The following is a 27,023-nucleotide window of genomic DNA, read 5'->3' as shown; positions in this document are numbered from 1 at the left end:
AATAAATAAAACAAATCTCATTATAGAATTTAAATGTAATCTTGTATGTTTCGTCTCTACTTTGCCATAATAATAATGATATGTAATTGCATTTTAAAATTTTCAAAAATAAATTGTTTGAAATGTAATCTCTCTCTATTGACATAATATATTTAATTTATCAAAAAGAAACTTTTCATCCAGGTATTGATGTGGATGGAAGAAAAGTAATGACGTTTGTTAACACCCGACCCGACATACTAATAACATATGAATACTGGATGTCATAGAAGAAATAAATTTTTTATTTTGTTGCAAGAAATTATAACTTGAAAAATAGCTTTTGAATTTATAATATGCTTATTTTGAGGTTATAAAGTTATTTAAATACTTGGAATAATTGAAAATTATTTACCAGAATAATTATGGCATTAGAGACCAACAGTTGTGTAAATAAAAAAACGAAATATAAAAATAAATGTAAGTATAAATAAAAACGTTTGCAATAATATTTTCAATCGAACAAAAATAAACTGTAGAACTTTATATATTTATATAACCACGATTTTAGTATTATTGTTAATTTTTTAGACCCCGTTTGGACGAAATCCGTTTCAGACAATTTTGAGTTAATTTAGCAATATCCATCCCTCTGTTTGGCTGGAGCGCAAGATTACTCTCGAACTGAATTTGGCTTTCGTAATATTTTGTCCAAACTTAGTTTAAGTTCGAAGATTGGTTATATTGGTCCATTCCTTCCGGTAGCTCTCACACAAAAGTTCGAAAATGTTCGGAAAATTTGTGCGCGCGATAACTCTTGAAGGGAGTAACCGATTTGGTACATACTTTACACGTCGTGAAATGTCTACCAGACTTAGATAAGGTTCCAATATGGACTCAATCGGTGCACTCCTTCGGGTACCCCCCAATTAGATCCATTTCCACGCCCAAAAAGGGCCGCATAATCCTGAAAAGACCCTAAACAAATTCGATCTGTCCGTAGATGAAAGTTTAAATTTACATAGGCTGAGGGTATATATCTGTCGGCAAAGCCGATTGACACATTTTACTTGCATTTTTTATAAATCAGTAACTGAAAATTTGTGTTGCACATGACTAGTTTTGACTAGCCTTAAAAGTACGCTTTCACTCTAAAGAATTTTCTTATTTTAGATGTATTACATTGTATTTTTATTAAAACCTTCCAATCTCCATAGCAAAAAAATTTAATTTGTTTTTTCAAATTTCCCTAACCCTAAATAATATTTTTCCTCATCTTTTATTTTTCATTACAGGTACTTTAGGAAAAATAACGTATTTTCCGTTTCGTAAGTAATTTCCGTTATACAATTTGTGTACCCGGAGTGCGAGCTTAATTCCCAACCACTTCATAATATGAGGTAGAGGAACAAGTGGTTCATAAATTGTGACAAAGCTGCTCGCAAACAAAACAAGCGTCTAAACAAAAAATTTTCTCTATTGTTGTCGATTTACTCATTCAGAGTTTTAATTTCATTTTACGCTTTTAAACACTTCAGAAGCAAAAAAAAAAAAATAATAATAATTAAAAGCACACTAGAACTCATGCTGCCGCCACAACACAACTTTTCTTCCAACAGAAACCTAGATCAGAACAAAATCATATAATGTTCATGTCTACGTATGGGATATTCCATGAGGGAATTTAAGAAATAAAATTTAAACAAACTCTTTAAAAAATCATATTTTATGGAACTTTAAAAACCATGACATGAAATAGACACAAATGCTTCTTTGTCGAAGCAGGTGTTCTGTTGGTTAGTTTTTGTTGTTTTGTAATGTATTTATCTTTAGGAAGTAATATTTCCCTACATTAAAGGTTCCACATGTGGTGAAACATCAAATCTACCTATGGCTTATACATCCTAATAATCTTAAATCCTTCATATGCTGTGATTTCATTTCACCTTTTCCCCTACTTCCAGTGATAGTTGTCACCACATCAGAAAATTCTGGTGCTCTAGCTAAATAATAATCATCATAACACACCCACACACAAATTCACTTATTTATCCTTAAACATACAAACACACACTTGGTGGAAATATTAAATTATTTATTCTCACAGCATTTAGCATTCATATGTTCCATGGCAAACTCATGGATCTAGGGATATGAGTAGAATTCTCGTAACCAACAATCACACCATTACAACAAATGCAAAATTATATACATACTTCCTATACCACTCATCCTGCAGAAAATATACACAGAACAAAATTCACCAAAGTCATTTCATTACCATTTTTGAACGAAGTTGTCATTAGTCAATTTAGATGCGCTTTGCAAGGTTTTTAGAGCTGGAAGATGAACCCTTCGAAAATCATCGTGCGCACCATTTTAGCGAAAACTTTGAACTTTACCAAAATGTGGACAACATATTATGAGCTACAAGACTGACGTCCGAGAACGACGGACGAACGGACAAGTCTATCTTCGTCCAAACATACATGTGGTCAAAAACCAGACTAAAAATTCTCCTCCTTTTATAACCAGATTATCATTTTTTTACTGACCACCAATAATGTCATTTCGTTTCATTTAACGCCGTGTTGACGTTGTCTTATTCCCCTATACGATTTATACCAAACGAGTAAAAAAGTATCAGTCGGCTTTGCCGACAAAGATATACCCTCAGCCTGTGTATATTGAAACAATTTTCCCCCAAAAAATTTATGTATTTAAGGGGTTTTAAACATTTTGGGCGTTTGAACCGACAAAAATGTTGATTAGGATTAAAGATCAAAAGTTTTGCGGAGGAGATACTAAAAGGAATGGATCGACATTGACCATTATGGAAGTGGATCTCCAGCCATAACATATGGTGACTATGGCGTTTTTACACGCTTCGGGCTGTTTTCTCAAGAAGTATGGACTTGCCCCTTTGCTCAATCGACTCCAAATTGTCGTCCAAACATACTTGGGGTCTAAAACCATTATTTCGATGAGACACATTTTGCCCGTATGAAAGTGTATATACCCTCTTTAGCATAAATGTTGAGGGTATAAAAATGCGATATAGTTTAGATTACGATTCTAGAATTACGATTTATTCACACAAGACATAACTTATTTATTAAGCACACAGCTTTACTCTTTATTTAGGTTACACTTTACTACACTAACGAGTTTAATTCGTGTTCTGAATTACAACTCACTCACCCATCTGTTGCTCTCCCGTATTTATACTCGCTCGCTGATGCATAGACTGTTCTAGCATCCTCAATCTAGAACGGTCTACAATGGTCAAACGAAAAAGAATACAAACAAACAGACGGGTTAATGTAAACCAGCGATGGGCACAATATTTTCTTCTGTATGGCCGCTATCTTGCATATAGATGATGTAAACAACATATTGGACAGGGGTAATAAATTGGAGAGGGTTGAAGGGCTAAAAATGGATGACATCTTAGCATTCAGTTACACTAAATCGGTGGTGCTAAGAATTTTTGTGCATTAGTCTCTCTGAACAAGTCTTTCCTTTGATAAACCACAACAAATGAGAATAAAGAGAACATATGTTGTTGTTGCAGTCACGGTAAGTTATATGGATGATATTGGCTGCACTAAATGCTTAAAACAAAATTTGAGAGATAGAGTACAAGAAAAACAATAACAAAATAAGTTATCTTCACATAAGTTATCATAAATTATCTTTATTCTCATCTATCGTGGTTTAGCAAAGGAAAGGTTCGCTCAGAGAGACTTGTTCAAAAACTATTTTGAGTACCACCGTTATATATCAAGATCATTGGTGCTCAGAAAAGTTAATGTATTAGTTGTGGTAATATACTCTCTCCATTGCTAAATAATGGCATCTCAAAAATAAAGAGAGAATACGTGTGGTTTGTTTACACCAGGGGTGCTCACAATAGTTGGTGTATTAGTAGTGGTAAGACACTCTCCCCATTGCTAAACAATGGCAAATCAGAAATAAAGAGATAATACGTGTGGTTTGTTTTTATGCTACCGTAAGGAAGGGAGCACCAATGGTTTTTACTTTTAAGTATGAGGGCGATTAATATTATCCAGTTTTCCTCCAGGCAATTTTCAAATTAATGGATAAAGAGGTGAGGCATATGGGAACCCATTGACTCTCAACAAATCGACTTTCCTCGCCAAAACCCCGATTTTTTGTCGTGACCGATTGTTAATTTATGTAAGGGATTCGATAGTAAACATATTGAAACTATTTACGATAAACAGCTTTATCAAAATTTGTATTTTATAGCTAAGTTTAATAAAAAAATCAAATTTCAGCTCAAATAATATCTTTATTTACATAAATTTGGGAAAGGTCGAATAAAAAATTACTGAATAAATTTTATGAATATTTATAAATATTCGAATAATTTATTAGAATGTATTTAATAATTTTTCGATCAAAATTTGTCAACTTGAATTGTTTGATCTTATTACTAAATTGTTAGCAAATACTTAGCTTCCATATTTTTTTTCTGTGCATTATAACGGTAGCCAGCGTGTTAGCTGCCATTTTCATATGAATGTGGGTCTGTGGTTTTGCTTTACTCATACTTTTCCTGGCCATAATTGCACCACAAACACAGCAGCACTATAAATATATACGTATACTGTAAAGAGGTCGGTCGTAGCTGAAAGTTGTAAATGTATATGTGACAATTTACACACTATACTACTCAAAATCAAGTCTGGCAAGTGTGTCTATGGGCAGAATGTTAGCATTATAGATGTCCTTAAACCAAAATGCATAAGGAAGAGTCCCTACGTAAGAGGTAATGTTTATGGTGTTAATATAAGTTTCAGCATATTAAATAGGAAACATGACGTATATGGAACAAATTAGAATATCAAAGATTTTAATAACTATTGGGAAAGACACACTTTACATAGCACTAACCTTATATTTATTTCTAAGATATTAAATTTACATCGGTGTAGCGAATCGGAACATTTTTTCTATAAATCAACCGAAGAACATCAACGTAAGTCAATATTTTGGTTAAGACACAATATAACGTATTGACCCTGTTTAAAGATGTTTGGTGGAATATTGAAAAATTTTTGGCGATTTTTCCATCGAATTGACGTTGATATTAATTAGATAAAAACTCAATTTTGTTACAAAAATGTTTTAGGCCAGAAAATTAAAATTTATCATAGTACATCAGTAAAATAAAATCATTTTTTCTGTGATTGAGCCACTTTGTGCGGTCACGGCGGTTGGTTACCATAGATATTTTTGAAATTTCGTTGTTATCATTACCCACAAGGCCTACATTCGGTAAAAATGGAAAAACTATCTTTGAACAGCCCTTAAATTATAATTTTGCGAACAGAGAAGTAGAACAACATAAACCATTTTGGAACTTGATGTAAATTTCGACGAAACATTAGGAAGTGCAGGGCGTGTATGTGTGTGTCCTCAATTGTACGCATAAATCTTTTGGTTGGTCGCCTTCGTGTGAAAAACAAATAAGAAAGGCGTTAGTTTGGCCGGGCTGAACTTTTTATACCCTCCACCGCGAACAGCATTAAATTAATATATTAGGAAGTGCAGGGCGTATGTGTAAATACTTAATTGTCAGCATAAGCCTTTTGGTTGGTCGCCGACGGATAGTGACCCTTCGGGCCATAGTGTGGAAGTATGCACTTGCATATAAAAAACAAGCCAGAACAGCGTTATGTTCGGCCGGGTTGAACTTTTTATAATCTACACCACAAACAGTACTTACTTACTTAGCTGGCCCATTACAGAACATTTGTTCCATAGACCGAACTAAGAAAAGATCTCCAATTCTCTCTGTTTAGTGCTTCGCTTTCTGGAATACCGCGCCTTGTCATCTCTTCATCCACTTGTTTGCGCCATCTATTCTTTGGCCTGCCAATTCAGCGTGCACTGCCATGGCTCGAATTTATACGCCTTTTTAGCGGGCTCATCATCGCTCATTGTTATTATATGGCCTAGCCACCGAAGAATTTTTCTCTCAAACACGCCAAGCACTGCCTTATCTGCTTGTGCAAGTACCCAGGCTTCGGAACCATACATCAGCACGGGTAGTATCAGTGTTTTGTAAATCGTTATTTTTGTTTGACATACTTAACCCAAAGTACCATCTGTTGGCCGATACAATTCTTCTTTTTATTTCACAACTGATGTCGTTTGTTGTGTTTACAGCGGTGCCGAGGTATACGACGTCTTTTACTACCTCAAAATTATAGGAACCAACTTCAACAGTTGGTCCGATCTCAATGGACACATTGCGCGTCGACACCCTCAATTTGGTCTTCCAGACCCACTTTAGCAGATTCTCCTTCGACCTTCATAAACTTCTTTTACTTATCGTTCCATGATGTCTTTATCATCAGCATAAGGAAGTAACATGAGGCTATTGGTGTAGATTGTGCCACTTCTTTTGACGTTTGTCTCTCGTATAACCTTTTCTAGCAGGATGTTGAAAAGAAACCTTTTTTGGTACAAAACTCTTCGGATAGGTTCTTTCCTATTTTAACTGAAGATCCTTTATCAGTTAGAGTAATTTTACAAAGCCGGGTGAGCTTTGCGGGAAACAAATTCAGACATGGCTTGGAATACCTTTGACACAGCGGGCTGTCGAAGGCTGCTGTATAATCGACAAAAATGTGTTAGGTGTCGATCTGCATCTCTTGGGTCTTCTCCAGGATTTGCCGCAGGGTAAATATCTGGTCAATAGTGGACTTGCCAGGTCTAAAGCCGCATTGGTATGGTCCAATTATCTCGTTGACCATAGGCTTTAGTCGTTCGCACAATATGCCCCTATAGTTAGAGCATACAGTCTTATCTCCCTTCTTGTGGATGGGGCACAGGATACTCAGGTTCCAATCGTCGGGTACTCGTTATTCTTGCCAGATGGTGCTAACTAGCTGATGAATACACCTTATCAGCGTGTCGCCTCAGGTTTTGAACAGCTCGGCTGGTAAGCCATCAGCCGATTTATTGCTGTCTTTACCTCATCTTGGCTCTTCATCTAGGTTATGTCTAATTCATTGGAAGAGAATATTATTTTAATTGATGATAATCACTTTATACTGAAGGAGCAGGTTTTCTACCCTACATGAGCTGTTTCTGTGAAATTTGAGGCCTTAATCTTCAAAATACCGAAAATTTCAAAATTCAAATCGAACGTTTTATGCATCCAATGAAGAGTAAATACCACATTTCAGTGTTATAACGAGGCTGAAACCTTCAAAATACCGAAAATCGGGAGGTACCGTTCTATGGTGGCTATATCAAAACGTGGACCGATATAGCTCATTTTCAATACCAAACATCCTAGGAGTAATAGAAACTTCTGTACAATTATAAAGCTCTATCTCAAAAATTGCAACCTGAATCTTGATTTCAACCTGTAGAAGGACGACCGACGTACATGCCTATTTCGACTTCGAATTTTATGCTGATCACATATATAAAATTTGGAGTAAATCGGTAACTCCTTTCGAAAGTTGTCGTGCGCATTTGCTATCCTGATGGACAAAGCTATATGGAATCAACTTTGTCTTAACGTATTGGTCTTACGATATAATAATAGTTCCACAAACATCCCAGATGGGACAAGGGAGACTTCTCTCATATCAATGAGTGCACCCTGATTCATATTAGCTCAATAATATGGGACCTACAGTCTATCGCCAAGTCCGAACGGCGTGTCCTAAGACACCACTTGTAGAGAAGTTTAACCTGGCTGAAATACTCTTGAAATGTCACCAACATTACTGAGGGGTATTTGCCACCGTTGAAAATTTTATGTTGCGTAGTCTGGGAATCGAACCCATGACCTTCTGCGTGCAAGGCGGGTTTGCATACCATTGCACCACGGTGGCACCCGGTCTCATTATCTCAATGAAGCACACTTTTGATCGTATCAAGGTGTATATAAAAAAATTTTTTTTAGTCGTATGGCTTGTGGAATGTTCGCGGCAAATAGTTTTTATATATTATCTATTTTTTTTTTTTTTCGAAAAAATCATGACATGATGCAACATTTCCTTCTCAATATTCCACAAAGACATTATTCAGTATTGTTTTCCATTTTTCAAGAGAAAACAAATTATTTCATTTTCATGTCGTTGTTCTCACTAACAAGCGATGGCAAGTTAATGAGAAAATATATATTTTTATGTAAGAAATGTATTTCAAAGAATGAAAGTAATAAACAACAGTGGTAAACACCCACCCAGCTGGCGAGCTCCTCTAAGCGAAAAAGGAGTTGAAATTTTCCTGCCATATAACTATCTTTCAATCTTACTAATGGCAAAAAACGCCATTGTTTATACAACAACACAGCGATTTGTGGAACGTTGACAATTAGTTATAGTCTCCATAGTGTCCGGGCCGTATTTGAAGCAAACAATAAGAATTGTCTGTTTTAATGGATGTCGTCGATAACCAAAAGCGAGAGGCAAGAAAGTTTTAACAATTTGTTATTATTTTGTTTTCATTTGTTGTTGTTATTTTTCTCCATCTTTTGTGATTTTTCATGAAATGTCGATGCAGTACAATGGCTGAATAGTCTAAAGATAGTGCCTTTAGAGCACACAAACAAAATGGCTAAACACAATCAATAATTTCAAAAAGGAAATGTCAGCAACTGTGCGCAACTATCCACACCCCGGCAAACAAGAAAATCAAATGATTGATTACAATTTGCAATGTTTCTTAGATTATTTTTCGTTAGTTTCGTTTGTTCTTCCTCCTTTTAGTTTCCAGTTTCCCAATTTCTTCTGCGTTGTTGTGCAACAAGAAAGCATCCTCAAGCATTGAATTTCAGGAAATTTAATATATTTTTAATTACGAACGCCAGGGGCATAATGACAAATGATTCATTATAGAAAACAAAGACGATTGTTTCTGCTCATCCAAAGTTTATTGACCTGAGAGAGGAAAGCAAATTATGTAGCTTTTTTTGAATTGTCATTGTAGATGGATTTAAAGACTTATTTTAAACAATTTTTAATAAATCATTAAAAATTACTCAAATCATAGTAGATTAGTTGACTTCTGACAAAGCGAGGACATTTTACACAGTGTTGGAAGAGAGGAGTTCATTAATTACACTGTGGTACAAAAGTTGACAAAATTTTTTTGCAGGGGTTCTGATGCATATATTCAGTTTTGTGGGAGTCCATGGAAGACGAAAATACCTTTGGTTTCTTTGGGTCACTTCGTTGTTTGATTTTATAACGGTAAATGTAGTGAAAAATGGAGTTTCTGGGATTTTCAACTTAAAACGGACATAACTTCTTTTTTCCACAATGGACTTTTACACTTTATTTTTTATAAAAGTGTTAAACGGACGGAACGGGTCGGGCATCATTGTGTGAAAACGTAACTTTGTTCCCAGCTGTTCCATAAAAATTCTAGTCCATTAAATTTGGAATTTCAGAAAAATTTAGTACCTGTGGAAAAATAAAATAGCTCACTTCGTGTAAACAACTACAGTAATTTATTGAAACTGTTCTTAAAGATATGTATAGATATGTATCGATGCAGATATTCATGGTGACACTAAAACCGGATGTGGAACGAAATTGTATGAACTTTGGGCAAATTAGCGATGTTTTATAGGTTTTTTAATGCTAAGATGCAGCCGATGCTACATTTAAGCGTCCAAGTTATATTTCGAAAAATATATACAAATTAAAAGATAGGGTCTTGCTGTACATGAAAATCACACGCGGACAAAACGATTTTGATAATTACGCGATTTACACATAGTTTAATAATGCATATTAGTTAAAACAGTTTATTTGAACTCTATTTCCGTTTAAGAAGTCTTATGATTTATTTCAACAACCCGATGACTTTCCTCAATGGGAAACCTTCTATGTGAATGAAGATAAAGCAAAATCCGCCATTTTTTTGGGAGTTTCCAGAAAAATATGAGAGGTACTTCTATAGATTTTTCCAATATTTTCAACTCTAGAATGCATGTGAAAACTACCCAGTTGTTCAATAAATAGCAATTGTCTACTTTGACATAGGCATGTAACTAGTTACTCACTGATCCTAGTTATTTTACAACCAAAAATGGCAAATAAAATAACCTATAGCTTGCTTTTCTCACAGGAAAAGGGCGTCCCTGCCTATCATGTCAATTCACTAGTTACAGGTAATGCGGTGTGTAATATATTGACTATTTTATAGACTACCGATGGATAGTGTAATCGACAGCGTTTCTCTCTTGTAATCTCTTTTCAACATTATTTCTCTTTTTGAAAACAAAATAGAAGAAATGTATTGTCATTTTGTATAAAATTTATTTTTTATTCCGAATTAAAAAAAAGTTTTTTGGTGCGTTTGATGTGCAAAAACTTATTGTTAAATAAAGATGCAACAAACATGTTATTGGACTAAATTAAAAAGGATGAATATTTTTAGAAGAATATTTGGTAAGTATAGATACTTTTTGGGACAATAAATTTTTTAATTATCTCATTAAACTTTTATGCATTTTATTTCAGGTACATCTGAATTATTTAAAGCACCCTTGAGATGCACATTCCCAGGACCAAATAAACATAAGCTACATAAGTCCCAGTATCAAGGATTCACGCATAAATTTCAATATCAAGGAATTTAAAGATTAACATTAAATATTCCTTTATAATAAATGTATGTATGTTTATCCACGTCATGTAGTTAAATAAAGCGTGGTTAGCGCATATTCGAAATATACAGATTAACTGTTATTCGAATTATACAGATTAACTGTTGTTCTGGTTACAACTTACTAGTGATTTGGGCTATCATTTCTGACCACCGAATTGACTGGTTACTGGTAATGCACTGAGGAGACAATTGCCTTTCACATGACTATCGAATTGGCTGGTTACTGGTAATGCAGTGAAGGGACAATTGCCTTTCAAATGACTATCGAATTGGGTGGTTACTGGTAATGCAGTGAGGGGACAATAGACCCCATCCTATGACATCCCCATGTTAAATTCACCAGTCTATAGCATTGCGAGTAGATTGGGTGGTAACTAGGGGTGTTTACCAGTAGCCAGCAAAATTGCTAGTTATTCCCTAGTTACCCGAACAACTGGGTATTATTCCAAACCAAAATTTGTTTTTTGTAACACAAATAGGTGCTTATTTTGGCTATAATATCCTAACTACTATCCCGATGATTATAAGTTTGATCTCCCGTGGAGTCTTTAGTTAAAGCTGTTATTTTTCTGTAATATTTGAAGGGTAAATGGACCTATATTTTCAAAAAATTCGGATTACATTTAAGATTTTGTACATTTTTTGTAAATTCCGCGAATGCTGAGTAACATTTTACAAATATTATGCAATCTACTTAATGACGTCACTTCGTGATAACTTTTTAGTGACAATTGTGATCAATAAAACAATTAGCGTTTTTATAATATTTTTTTCTTAAAAGCAGAAGTAAAACCGCGCCAACATTTGTCCGCAACAACCAAAAATTTGCTCGCCAGCGGATTTGTACTGGGGAATTTTTTCTTAACCTATTTACCAAAAATGTAGCGCGAAAAGAAAAAATTAAATTTATTGGAAATGGAATATGAAATAATTGGCAACATTTCCCATATACACTTTCATACGGGCAAAATGTGCCTCATCAAAATAATGGTTTTAGACCCCAAGTATGTTTGGACGAAATGTGTTTTAGACAATTTGGAGTCGATTTAGCAATGTCCGTCCGTCTGTCTGACTGGTGCGCACTATAACTCTTAAACGGATGAGCCGACTTGGTCCAAAATTTGGCTATCGTAATATTTTGTTCAAACTTAGTTTAAGTTCGATGATGAGCCATATCGGTCTACTCCTTCAGGTACCTCCCCCACAAAAGTTCGAAAATGTTCGGAAAATTTATGCGCACGATAACTCTTGAAGGAAGTACCTCGCACACAAAATTTAGGAAAAGTTCATTTTAGAGCTGTTTTCGAATCTCGTCGGTTTTTCTTGTAACAATTTGTATTCACTGCCCTCCATACTACAGTACAAGTTTCATCAGAGGTAAGTCCATACTTCCTGAGAAAAAAGCCTGAAAGGTTCTAAAAGCCACTGTGACACCGTGTGTAGTGGTTGGAGCGCAAGATAACTCTCGAACAGATTTGCCGATTCAGTCCAAAATTTGGCCTTCATAATATTTTGTTTAAACTTAGTTTAAGTTCGAAGATAAGCCATATCGGGCCACTCCTTCAGGTACCTCCCCCCACAAAAATTCATAAATATTCGGATAAATTGTGGCCACGATAACTCTTGAAGGAAGAGACCGATTTGGTCTGTACTATGCCCATCGTGAAATGTGTACCAGACTTAAATAAGGTTTCAATATGGACTCAATCGGTCCACTCCTTCGGGTACCTCCCAAACAAAATTTCAGAAAAGTTCACTTTAAGACCTGCTCTCGAATATCGTCGGTTTTTGTTGTAACAATTTGTATTCACTGCCCTCCATACGACAGTACAAGTTTCATCAATGGCAAGTCCATACTTCCTGAGAAAATAGCCTGAAAGGTGCTAAAAGGTCCTGTGACACAGTGTGAAGTGAATGGAACGGATCTGCCGATTTGGCCTTCATAATATTTTGTTTAAACTTAGTTTAAGTTCGAAGAGAAACCATATCGATCCACTCCTTCAGGTACCTCCTCCACAAATGTTCAAAAATATTCGGAAAAATTCTGGCCACCATAACTCTTGAAGGGAGTGACCGATTTGGTCCATACTTTACACATCCTAATATATTTACCAGACATAAGTCAGGTTTGAATATGGACTATATTTGTCCACTGCTTCGGGTACCTCCCACACAAAATTGCGAATAAGTTCACTTTAAGATCTGCTCTCGAATCACTTTGATTTTTGTTGAAGCAACTTGAATTTGCTGCCTCTATCACGACGGTAAAAGTGTTTGGTCCAAGCTTGTGATCTCCTAATATCTTCTCCAAATTTAGTTTAACTTCTAAAATGGCCCATATAAGTCCTCTTCTTAGGGTACCTCAAAGATGCTTTGTAAATGTATACCGATGGTGTTCGTTGTGGTCATGTTTAGAACGATATTATGTTATGCGTGGACAAGTCCATGCTTCCTGGCATACTGGTCCAAAATGTATACGGTGACCCACTGAAATGACTAGTGGGCGCGATATCTATCGAAATGATATGACCCCCTTAATGGACTATGTCGGTCCATTCAAGTACCTCCTCCGCAACACTTTTTAACTTCAATCCTAATCAACATTTTTGTCGGCAAGTTCAAATGACCAAAAAGGATACACAATTTTGAAAAGACCCCAGACATAGGCTGAGAGTATATCTCTGTCGGCAAAGCCGACTGATACTTTTTTACATATTTTAATCGATTTTAATATATTGTATTTTCAACAATTTTCTCCCACATTTCTCCTATGTGTGACGCACTATTGAAAGTTTTAAAACAAACTATAGGACCTTCTATTTTTAAAATTCTTGCCTTACACATAATGTTTATATACATATGTATGTACGTGTCAATGCAGTTCTATAATTGTATTTCCATGTCATTTTGAGTGTAACAGTGAACAATTATACTTTTCGGCAATTTTATGTACTTCAGTAACCGCCGAAAGCAGTAGAAGTACAACAAACCACCAATACGAACACCATTGTGATTAGTTTTTTTTTTATGGTTACACAATTACCCATTAAGCAATGCTGACAGTGCTACATTACAACTAAATATCCATACATATCTACGTACATATAGTATATCATGAATGGCTCCTCCGCAAAATGACAATGTAAATACACGCTTACATATGAAAATTTATATGTATGTATATTTATCACCACCCAGCTAACAAATTTTCTGAAGGCTCTGATGTCCGATTTTTTGGAGATTTTCTGAATATTTTTTTTAGAAATATGCCGATTTCGCTAATCCCAGCCAACAATTTTTGCCGAGATCGTACCGAATTCGGATGTATTTTCTGCACAAGTTTCCATTTCTGATGCCGTAATCGCATGCAAAACAGGTCCGAATTTGTGTGAAGCGGTTCGCAGAATTCGGAACGTTTTGTCGAGGGAAATTCGGAAAGAACATTCTAGTTTCTACACGAATTCGTTTAGAATTCGAAAGATTTTCTGATAACACTCTGAAGAAATATTCGAAAATCTGAAGAAAAAAGAATTATTTTCGGAGATTTGTTTCGAGATTCTGAAAATTTTCGGAACAAATAATAAGATATTCTGAATATTTTCTCCCAAAATTCTCAATGTTTATTAGGATACGATTCGAATTTCTCATCGATTAAATTGGAACTTTATTTAAAATATTTGTTGAACTTTTTATTATTACAATGATGATGAAATAGTATTCGTCGTTGCTGCCCACTGAATTGCACATTTATAAAATCATAAAGCACAGTCCTTGCGAACAAATTTTCCATTTGATTTATCTAAAATAGAAATAACAATATTATAAACAACGTTTTAGATAATGTGTATACAATCTTACACTTTCATTTATTGTAAAACATGTGCCAATTTCATCACAAAATAACTTGTTCCGTTACGTCTTTTTCACTTAACAGCTGCAAAATAACTAAAAAACAAGCAATATCGTGAAGACACAAAAAATCTCTCCCTTTTCTTTAAATCAACTCTCGACGAATGTTCGGCAATTTTGTTCCCGAGAGAGAGAGAGAAACGAATCAAAATTTCCCATTAGAGTATGTGCAGATTACTCGCAACATTTTCGAAAACAAGCGCACGAAAGTGTGCAGAAATTCTTAAACGAAATCTTGCTGAAGATAACTTCAATTTTTGAGGGAAATTTTGAGAATTCCGTACATTTTCTGAACAAACTTTGGAAAACCTCTTAAAAGAATCTAATATCAGAGCGCTCGGCAACAATTGTTTACTGGGATATTTTCCTAGAAATTGTATCGGTTTGCTAAATCTAAATCTCTGCACATTTTCTGTTACCCTTAAGAATCTTCGTTCCGAATTCGTTCCGATTTCTACATACAACATACATATAATTCAAGCCAGGGTTGATTGCTTCAACATACTCGTGCACATTGCTCTAATATTAATCACAAAATGATAACAACGGGGAATATCATTAGAACGCTTCAAATTAGAATCTTCCATAAATTGCGCATTAAAACAAAATTGTCTCTGAGTGGGGTTTGTTCTGGGTTGTGTCTATATCCAAGGCTTCAGCGACCAAGAATTTGTTTTTGAGAAAAACTAAACTTTCGTTCGAATTTTTCCAGAATTTCTTTCCGAACTCGGACCGATTTTCTTCACAATATCTAAACTTTCCGCCGAATTTTCTAGAATTTTTTTTTCCGAATTCGGATCGATTTCTGTCAGAAAATCTTAATATTTCTCCGAGTTTTCTAAGAATTTACTTTCAGTTTCAAATTCGGACTGAATTCGTTGCGAAACTGTAATTTTTTTAGAATTTCCTAAGAAAATTCTTTCCGAATTCGGTGAAATTCCTTATACAACTTTCGTACCAAATTCTATACGGAAAAAAATGTTAGCTGGGCATCGCCATGCCTTTCAACCCATCCACCAACTATCATCATCCATACCATACACACAATGCAGGACAACACTAATGATTGTGGGTTTTTAATCTAAAGTGCTTGTCTGTCTCTCTGTAGCTGTCAACGACAGCGAAATGCAAATTGAATTTCTGAATTATTTGAAAATCTCTCTTCTCCTCCTTCCATGTGAGTCCCCTGCCAACATAAGCTGGGTATTGTGTGTGAAAATAAAAACGAAACGGAAGCATAAATTTCGTTCAAACAAATTTGTAACAAAACTTTCACTTTTTTCAACCAACCAAACAACAAAAACCCTTCTGTTAGCTCCCACTTCATCAGTAGTGGTTGTAAAGCTAATTCAATGCAAATTATTTTCAGAGGGACCCCGCAAAAGACGTGAAAAAATACGAAACGAAACTGGTGTGAACTAAACTTTAACAAACAATATTCGTTAGTTGGTCGTGGTGTTGTCTTTTGGGATATTCCTCTTTGCTGGAAGACAAAGTGGTTGTAATTAATCACTACATGCAAGACTGTCATTTAACAATGACAATGGTTTTTTTATTCACAAAAAAATTGCATATAACAACTATAACAATTTTCGTGGGCAAGCATGTTTGTCATCATATAATTATTTACATGAAACAAAAATACAACAAACAATTTTAGTTAATATCTCGTTGAAGTCGAGCTTAATGACCGATGATTTTTGCAGGTGAAAAAGGAAAGACGAAGATTCGAACCCACACAATTACCATTATGTGACTGGTTTCGCCGTTGGTTAGCTGCTCATCAGACATATCGGCTGTCGAGTGGCTTCTCTGTCATAGAACTTTTTCTATTTCAAATGCAAGTTGTATTTTTTGTGGATATTTGCAGCCTTTGGAAGTTACGAGTTTTGGCTCTGGACGTTAACATGCCGTGATAACACTTTTTTCATATGTTTTTCAAGGACGTGGGTTCAAACCCCAGCCTGCCTCAAGCTGATTTGCCTATTAGGGCGAAGATCACTTTAATATTAATTTTAATTAATTTCTCGTTTGAGTTAAACTTAATGTTATTATTTGTATAACAATTGTTATAATTACATGTTTTTTTATACCCTCCACCATAGTATGGAGGGTATATTAAGTTTGTTTTTCCGTTTGTAACGCATTGAAATACTCATTTGCGACCCTATAAAGTATATATATTCTTGATCAGGGTAAAATTCTAAGTCGATCTGAGCACGTCCGTCTGTGGTAATCACTCTAGCATCCACAAAAATGGAGATAGGACGCTGAAATTTTGGAAAAGTGCGTCTTTTGTTTGCAGGCAGGTCAAGTTCGATGATGGGCTATATCGGTCCACGTTTTGGTATAGCCCCCATATAACGGTACCCCCCGATTTACGGTATTTTGACGTTTTTAGCTACATTTTCAGACCGATTTGGCTATAATTTGACATTTAGGGTTCTTAAGTGTCAACAAACATATATAACAAAACTTGTGGACATAGGTCCACGTTTTGGTATAGCCCCCATATAACGGTACCCACCGATTTGCGGTATTTTGACGTTTTTAGCTACATTTTTACACCGATTTAGCTATAATTTGACACTTAGGGTTCTTAAGTATCAATAAACTTATATAACAAAAGTTGTGTGCATAGGTCCACGTTTTGGTATAGCCCCCATATAACGGTACCCCCCGATATACGGTATTTTGACGTGTTTAGCTACATTATCAGACCGATGTAGCTATAATTTGACATTTAGGGTTCTTAAGTGTTAATAAACTTATATATTAGAAGTTGTGGACATAGGTCCACGTTTTGGTATAGCCCCCATATAACGGTACCCCCCGATTTGCGGTATTTTGACGTTTTTAGCTACATTTTCAGACCGATGTAGCTATAATTTGACATTTATGGTTCTTAAAAGTCAATAAACTTATATAACAAAAGTTGTGGACATAGGTCCACGTATTGGTATAGCCCCCATATAACGGTACCCCCCGATTTACGGTATTTTGACGGGTTTAGCTACATTTTCAGACCGATTTAGCTATAATTTGACATTTAGGGTTCTTAAGTATCAATAAACTTATATAACAAAAGTTGTGGACATAGGTCCACGTTTTGGTATAGCCCCCATATAACGGTACCCCCCGATTTACGGTATTTTGACGTTTTTAGCTACATTTTCAGACCGATATGGCTATAATTTGACATTTAGGGTTCTTAAGTGCAACTAAACTTATATAACAAAAGTTGTGGACCTAGGTCCACGTTTTGGTATAGCCCCCATATAACGGTACCCCCAATTTACGGCATTTTTACGTTTTTATCTACATTTTCAGACCGATTTAGCTATCAATTGACATTTAGGGTTCTTAAATGTCAATAAACTTATATAACTAGTGGACATAGGTCCATGTTTTGGAATAGCCCCCATATAACGTTACCGCCCGATTTCAGGTATTTTGAGAATTTTACCAACAAGTTTTAACCGAATTATCTGTAATTTGAACATTTGACATTTGAAATTCTTAGTGGTCACCACAACTCTCCACCAAAAATTGTCAAGAAAGCCCCCATATAACGGTACCTCCCGAATTTCAGTAATTTGATAATTTTATCTACAATATTAAACCGAACTAGCAGTTATTTGACATTTGAAGTTCTTAGTGGTCACAACACCTCTCCATCAAAAATTGTCAACATAGGTCCATGTTCGGATATAGCTCCCATATAACGGTACCTCCCAATTTTCAGTAATTTGGCAATTTTAGCTACAATTTTTAACAGAACTAACTGTAATTTGACATTTGAAGGTTGTAGTGGTCACCACACATCTGCATCAACAATTTTCAACATAGCCCCAATATAACGATACTTCCCAATTTTCGGTACTTTGAGGATTTTACTTAAAATGTTTAACCGAACGTAGGTCCATGTTTTTGTATAGCCCCAAAACAAACCTCCCGATTTTCCGTACCTTAGCTTTATTTTTTTGACGAACTTTCTGTAATATGAAATTTTTTGAATTTTTTTGAAAAATTCTGCAACAAAAATTGTTCATTTAAGTTCATATTTTCGTATAGCCCAGATACCTCCGAACTAGCTGTTAATGACATTTGAAGTTCCCACGTTATGTACCGATTTTCGATATTTTGAGGATTCTAGCTAAATTTTTTAACCGAATTAGGAGTTATTTGACATTAAAGGCTCCCATCAAAAACTGTCAACATAGGCCCATGTTTTATTATAACCCCTATATAACAGTACCTCCCAATTTCTAGCCCACCAAAAATTGTCAACAGTTAGATATAGGCACCATAAAAAAGGCCTCCCGAATGAAGTATTTTATGTACATTATCTGACATTTTAACGTACTCACTCAAAGTTTGGGACAGGAATGAATATTTTATGGTGGAGGGTATGAAAAGTTCGGCCCGGCCGAACTTAATGCTTTTTTACTTGTTTTAATTATATATTTTACATTGTAAACTTTATGCACTTATTTTTACAGTTCGCTATAATAGTAGCTATACGTTTTATTATAACCTTGAATGAGAGTGTATAAAACACGAAAAATTTATTAAATACCTTGATGCAAACTTTGCACTTCGTAATAGTTTATTCAAATTTGCATCAAATTTTGAAGATGGAGCATATTACTCAACTGCTTCGGCACCTTCCCCCACAAAAGTACAAAATGTTTGATATTATGGTGTGCAATTTAATTCTTTGGCGCTGGTCTTTGCTTATTCGAATGTTTACAAACTCGTCTATAGGTGGCGTTTCTTTTTCCAAGCCCTAAGAAGGTATTATTCACCACGTGACTACTTTTTAACCGGTGTATCTGGATTTCGCTTTGTCCTTCTTAGAGGCCCACCTAAACAAAACCTAATTATAAACAGTAACTTCTGCACAAGTTTTCCCCTTCTCAACGCTCTCATTTATTGCCAAACACCTTGACATGAAACAAGTTGAATTAATTTACCTATTACTTAACACTACTAAAAGTTTAACAACACTTAAAATACACAACACGAAGACCAAGAAATCTTCAAGAAAAACGGAAAAATTCTCATCTCAGCTAAAGAAGTTTTTACTGTAAGTGGTGAATATATCAGCTAACAAGATGTAGAAGAGCCAAATGGTTAGAAGAGGGAAAAAACAAATTATGAAAAAGGCTTAAGTGTTGCTAATTGTCTTCAAAAAGGTTGTCTAAGGACATTTTAACTTGGCTAATGGCAAAGAAATTAGCCCTATTATACGAAATGGAATTCTTTACAAATAAAACATATTTTATAATTGTGGTTTGTTGTGTTTTTAGGTTAACCGAACACAGAAAGTTGTAGTGCGGTAATGGTTGCACTTTTGGTGGTATTTCTTGGAAGGTTGCTACGTCTCTTATTGTATTGCTTTAACATTGCCTTGGGGTATGCAGTAAAACAATTTGTTTGTTTGAATATTGCTTTCTGTTCATACTTAGTTGTGTTCTTTCGCATGTATTTCAACTTGAAAGTCGAAAAAGAAGGCCCTTACAGCTTTGTTTCTTTTTCCCAAAAAAAACCCTTTACAAAAATTTACCGCAAGTTTTTTAAACAAGTAAAAACCCGAGAGCCTCAGGATATTCAAAGAAAATTAAAAGGCCTTTGAATATATGCTAAATGCAACAACATTTGTATTGTACAAACACATATTCATTTATAATTAAAAGAAGAAACATTTCGAAGTACCACAAAATAATTGCATACTTTGAGGGGGTGTTTCTTTTTATTACGGCTTAAGGTTGTTTAAGCCAGCAAATAGCATTTTCTTCGAAGTTAATTCATGAAAATGCCTTTGTAATTTCAGTTGGCTGAGTTCTATGAAGGTAATAATTTATTAAACAAAAATTAATTTTTGAAGTTTTTAGTTAGAACAAATGCATACTTTTAGGATGAACTTTTAAATTTTTTTTATATTATATTTTTAATTCATATCTAAAATACAGGGAATAACAATTCTTAATAAAAATTTAGAATTACACATCGATCGAATGATGGTTTAATCGGAATTCAATAATCCGCTGGAATATTAAATTTGAAATACAGATGGCGCTGCAAAATATGCGTAATAATTTTGGCAATTTCGTACTACATATTTCACGATAAAATAAAAATCAGTATAAGGATTCTGCCAGGTTCTTAATCGTTGGATATTTCACAAAAAATACATACGTATACCCTACACCATAATGTGGAAAGGGTATTATAAGTTTGTTTTTCAGAAAGTTCATGAAACACCGTGAAATATTCGTTGTAGACCCTTCATATGGTATACCAATATTCTCGATGAAATAAAGCGAAATGTGTGTCCGTCCGTCCGTGCATTTCAATTTCAATCAAACTCCAGGCTGCAATAATGGACCGATCGCCGCGAAATTTTGAATGGAGGTCAGCTTCAAACCAGATTAAACATCCATTGTTATTGGTGATGATCCTGAAATATTTAGGGGGTGAAAAGGACCAAAAACTAATTTTTTATGAGATGGCGAAATTTTAAATGAAGTTTGAGTTTATGACAGAGATGAAGCTTAACCTGGAATATATGTTGCACCCACGTAAAATTTATTTTAGAAGAGGAACTCTTAACCTTTCCATTGATTTCAATCATATTGATGTACATGGCCAGTAAACAGAGTTACAGCCTAGTATATTCAGGGATCCCACAGTTTTAATTGTGTGCAGAGTAACCATAGTCACGTTAGAGGTCGCAGTTATGGTGCAATACTTACAAAATGTTGCACAATATAAGAGTTTTGGTCATGGAAGATGCCAATAATTTTGGATAATGATCGGATAGTATTTAATGACTGAAATTGACCATAACGTTTGTGGGAAAAATATTCACATTTAAATTCTAGGGGACATATTCCGACCAATTACGACAACGAAACTTGAAAACCAACTCTTGACCTCTCCCTTGATGCAAATTATATCAATGCAGCCGTTAGATAATGGAACTACTGGCTAACATATACATTAGAGTTATAACTTTTTTGCAATTTATGCAAATATCAAAAATACCACCGCATAGCCGTGTAGAGCATGAAAAACTACTGGGAAATATGGTGTCATTTTTTCTCTATTGCGAAAAAAGTTTCCGCACCAAATGCATTGAAGTTTAGTAATGCATTATTTAATTTTATTTGTTATAATGACATATACGCTTTTCGTATTAACTTATTAATAGTTTTAATCTAATTTAAAATCAATTTCGAACCATTGTGGACCAATTAGTTATCAAATCGCGATATTTCAGAGATTTTAATGCTCCTTCGACAATATTTTTGTGTTTTCTTTATAAACTCGTTTATTTTATGTTTATATTTATTGTACCTATCGGATAAAATAATACGTGGTCATTTGCAACGAATTAGCGAAAGTTACAGACTGTTTTTAATGAATTTGCCTGTGGGAATTGTATTTGTTTACTATAAATATTTATTCAAACAAAGCAAATTTAAATTTTTAAATAGAAAGAATATCAAAAGGGCTTGAGTATTCGCAGTCGGTGCGGAAACTTTTTTTCACCGTATCGAACTAAAACACGTGTTTTCGCAATCAGGACAATATTCGGCATTTTTTTATTGGCTATTTTTTGGTTGTACCCCAAATATACATTCTTTCACATTCAGTGCTACAAAATGTTGCAATCATGATAGACATTTTTTGAAATCATAATAGAGACATTTCCAGTTTTAAATGTAAATTGCAACGATGTTTGGGTCCTTAAAATTGTGTGCTACCTGCTAAATAGTAATGTAATACTTCGAAATATTGGTCGATTTAGAAAATTATCGAAAAATATTTCTAAATATATTTTGGTATTTATCGTAATATTTCTACAGACATCGATCAGGTTCGAATGTGGACTATATCGGTCAACTCCCTCCGGTACCTCAAACATAAAATTTGGGAAAAGTGCAGTTATGGCCTCCTCTCATGTAGATTTTCTTTTTTGTGACAGGTTGTACTCGGAGTCCCTATTACGATTGTACACGTTTTTATACCCTCAGAATTTATGCTAACGAGGGTATATACACTTTCATACCGGCAAAATTTGCCTCATCGAAATAGTGGTTTTAGACCCCAAGTATGTCTGCGCTAAATCCGTTTCATAAAATTTAGAGTTGATTTAGCCATGTCCGTCCGTCTGTCTATACAAACTTAGTTTAAGTTCGATAATGGTTTATATCGGTCCACTCCCCCACAAAAGTTCGAAAATGTTCGCAAAATTTGTGCGCACGATGACTCTTGAAGGGAGTAACCGATATGGTCCATACTTTGCACATCGTAATTTCGGAATAGTTCAGTTTAGAACCTGTTCTCGAATAGCTTTGATTTTTTTCGTAACAACTTTTACTCACTGCCCCCTTACGAGGTTAAAATTTTCATCAGGGGGATGTCTATACTTCCTGAGAAAATTGCCTGAAAGGTGGAAAACACCCCTATGACACCGTGAAAGATAACTCTCGAACGGATCTCCCGATTCGGTCCAAAATTTGGTCTTCGTAACATTTTGTCAAAACTTATCTTAAGTTCGAAGACAAGCCATATCGGTCCACTCCTTCAGGTACCTCCCCCACAAAAGTTCGAAAATGTTCGGAAAAATTGTGCGCACCGATAACTCTTAAAGGGAGTGACAGATTTGGTCCATACTTTTTACATCCTAATATATCTTCCAAATATAGATCAGGTTCGAATATGGACAATATTTGTCCACTCCTTCAGGTACCTCCCACACAAAATTTTGGATAAATTCACTTTAAGACCTGATCTCGAATCACTTTGATTTTTGTTGAACCAACTTGCATTCGCTGCCTCAATTATGACAATAAAAGTTTTTTCAGGGGCAAGTCCATACTTCTTGATAAAACAGCCCGATTGTTGTAAAAAACCCCTATGGCACCATATGCAGTTGCTGGAGGGCTCGAACCGAATACTGCGTTCGTCCACACTTTGGATATTCTAATATCTCTTCCAATATTATGTGAAATTCGAAGGTAGTGCTTAACGGTCCACTCCTTCCGGTACCTCCCCCACAAAACTTCGAAAATATTAGCTGAAATTGTACGATCGATTTCTCATAGACGCAGCAACCGATTGGTACAAACTTTGGATCTCTAAATATTTTCGAAACTTAGTTTATGTTCAAATTTGGGCCATATCTGTCCAATCCCTTTGGTGCCACCAAAAAAGTTTAACATTTTTGTGCGGTTCGAGGATTCTTTGAACATTATACCGAAGGTTCTCCAAGTGGCAATTGAATTTTTGAGCTTTAATCCTATCCATACTTTTGTCGGTACATAAATACATACTTTTTTGGGAAAAAGTATTTCAATCCACACAGGCTGAGGGTATATCTCTGTCGGCAAAGCCGACTGATACATTTTTACTTGTTAATATTAATTTTAATAATTTTTCCTCATTAGTTTCGAGTTTAATGTCCAATGTTTTTTTTTTTTTTTAATAAAAAAAGGGAAGTCGACGATTCGACAAACCAACGGTGATCAACTGAAATGATTGGTGGGCACAATATTTACCGAAAGGAATGACTCCTCAACCCTTCTAAGATTTAATAATGATCCATATTATTTGCGGCAAGTTCATATGTTCAAAAAGGGCCGGTATTCGATCTCCCAATAGATGAAAGTTTCAGTTCTGTTTTTTTTTCTTAATATCCATTTGAATTTTTTGAAGAAACATGCATGTAGAAGTGTCCAAAACTGTCAGTCCGTCCATTATAAAATACGGAAAATAACACCTATAGTTCCCGGTAATGACGGTGTATGTAGGTGCTATATATCCGGTTTGTTTTCAATTTATGAAAGTGTGTCCGGAGAGCTAAAATACATATGTCGCAATAGAGTGGTTTTAAAAAATCTATATCTGATTTTTTTATGAGGCAACCCCCTAAAGTGTTTAGTTTTGTTAGATTTAATGATTGCCAAAGTTTGAGCACAATCGGAATATGTTAACACGTGCCACTGGGACATCAAAGTATCCATGGGCCCTTTATATAGCTAATATTAAAATCCGACCCGATTTTCAACATTTTTGTAGGATTATTTGTTTAGCCACAGAAATTAACTGGTAAAAATTCCTCATCAATTGGACAATAAATGTGGCCTTTAGACCAATTTCGTGAAAATTCACCTTTGGCCCCATACAAATTACTATGGAAACTTTGAGGCCCCAGTGGCACGTGTTAACACCTTCCTATTGTGCTCAAATTTTGGCAATCTTAAAATTTAACAAAACTAAACACTGCCGCCTAAAAAAACCGACATCGATTTTTCCCCTTTGAGTTAAAACCAGTCTAATGACGCAATCATATAAAATAAATTTCGTGATAGTGGTGTAGGGTATCAAATAGTCGGCTCGTCCGACTATATCCCTCTCTTACTGGTTTAGAATTAATTTTTAATGATATACTTTTAATAAATATGAAAAACACGGGGAGTAATAATGCGTTGTCATAGGTTAAGGAGATCGAACTGTAGTATAATCGGTTGTATGGTCTCCAATCAAGAATTTTAAATTTGAAATACAGATGGCGTTTTAAAATATGCGCAATAATTTGGCGATTTCGTACTCTTGTAGGACGCCAAAAAGAGCTTAGGATTCTGGCACCAAATAATTTAGGGTTCCGGTTAATCAATAGATGGATTGTAGAAGCCCTACTACATATATATTAATTTGCAATTATAAAATTTGTACGTCCGCAGGTCCACTATTTCAAATCTTCAAATGGTTTTACATTCGAAAAATTAACTTAAACTCAAATAAAAAATACAGATAAATACATATAGACGGCAAATACATGTAATTTTAATAATTTTATTTCCCATCTCTTTCATTACAGAAAATATTGGAATAGCACCAGTAACACACACAAAAAAATAATACCCACGCCAACACAAAATAATGAATCTGCGATTTAATAGGCGTTCAAAAACGCCACCAAATCTCACAAGAATGTCATCCACCTGCAGTCTACTTATTGCGCTTTGTTGCAGCCTTAGTATATGCTTGCCTTTAGTCTCAGCACTGGATGAAGCCCTGCGGCTACGCGATGAGTGCAAAGAACTGGCACAAAGCAACAAATGTGAATGCATGCCATTCATGACAGACATACACATGCAATGCCCCAAAGAGAATACCAAAATTGAAATAAGAGTACATCCCGGTGAATATGTCATGATTGAATGTTACAATATGAACTACAAGGACTATAAGCTGCTGCCAAAAATGTCCATTGGCAATGCCCAGAGAGTTCAAATACAAAATTGCCCATTGCCGGGACATTTGTCCATTGGCAGTATACTCCAAGAATTGGGTGTTACAAAATACACCAGATTGCTGTTTGGCACCAATAATGACTTGGGCACAAATATAACTCGTGAACACTTGAGTGGTCTACATCCATTGGGTAGCTTAAGTTTTAGCTCGTCACATCTTCTACACATGCCTTCAGATTTATTTGCCGATGATTCGCTGAGAAATCTAACATGGATTGATTTGCGTTCCAATAATGTTGAATTGCCTGCGGATATATTTTCGACATTGGAAAATCTCGAATTCATAGAATTGGGTTATAATCGTTTGAAGACACTACCACGTGGCATATTCCGCAATCAAAAACATTTACAAACGTTGAATTTGTGGAGCAATGAGTTGCATAATCTAACTAAGGAAACGTTTGAAAGCATGCCATCACTGTCACAATTAGATTTGAGCAATAATGGCATTGAAACGTTCCAACCGGATATATTTGACAATCTACCGAATTTAACAAATATCAATTTGAATAATAACAATTTCCGTTCACTGCCAGAGGGTCTATTTAAAAATAACAAGAAATTAGTGAAGCTGCGTTTAATGAACAACCGTGTGCCTTTGAGAAGTTTGCCCAAAGGGTTCTTGGCAAATTTACCTGATTTGACAGAGGTTCGATTGACCACAGATTTAGAATCAATACCAGGTGATTTATTTGCCAACTCCACTGGCTTGGATACAATTAAAATTCTATACAATAAATTGGGTACATTACCGGCAGAACTATTCGAAAGTCAAGTGAATTTACAACGTTTGGAATTGTCCCACAATCATTTAACGAATTTGCCAGACGACTTATTCCGCAACACAAAGAATTTGCAAGTTTTGAAATTGGACCACAATCAGTTGACTGAAATAACACGGTAAGTTTCATTTGTATACTATTATTGTAATGTTTATACTTCCTAATTTATAAACGAGTGTATTTCAACATTTTTATACTAAAATGAAAAGCCTAGTTTCTTTCGCTTTCCAATATAAGAAGTCGGATCTTTATTTTTATATAAATATATTGTCTAAAAGTATCCTCATTAATTAATCTTCTCTGGAAACTCGCTGGAAGTCTAGCAGTGTATGGTCTTAATTTCACTGCATACTAC

The 27,023-nt window shown here is 35.0% G+C and overlaps 1 protein-coding gene across 1 annotated transcript in view; it reads left to right on the top strand.

Annotated features, from left to right (window-relative positions):
• The window catches only part of LOC141390820 (protein toll-like), a 388,884-nt gene extending 362,094 nt beyond the window's left edge, over window positions 1-26,790 (top strand). Inside the window, exon 7 of the mRNA XM_073963779.1 lies at window positions 25,451-26,790. Within this exon, the coding sequence (XP_073819880.1) occupies window positions 25,513-26,790 (1,278 nt within the window). The 5' untranslated portion in view covers window positions 25,451-25,512. The remainder of the gene's footprint in view (window positions 1-25,450) is intronic.
• The last annotated feature ends 233 nt before the right edge of the window (window positions 26,791-27,023 follow it).

The sequence above is a fragment of the Musca autumnalis genome, unplaced genomic scaffold (genome assembly GCF_047663935.1).
Source record: "Musca autumnalis isolate F117 unplaced genomic scaffold, ASM4766393v1 scaffold_1, whole genome shotgun sequence".
NCBI classification, from domain to species: Eukaryota; Metazoa; Arthropoda; class Insecta; order Diptera; family Muscidae; genus Musca; species Musca autumnalis.
This window is presented reverse-complemented; position numbering and strand designations above follow the sequence as displayed.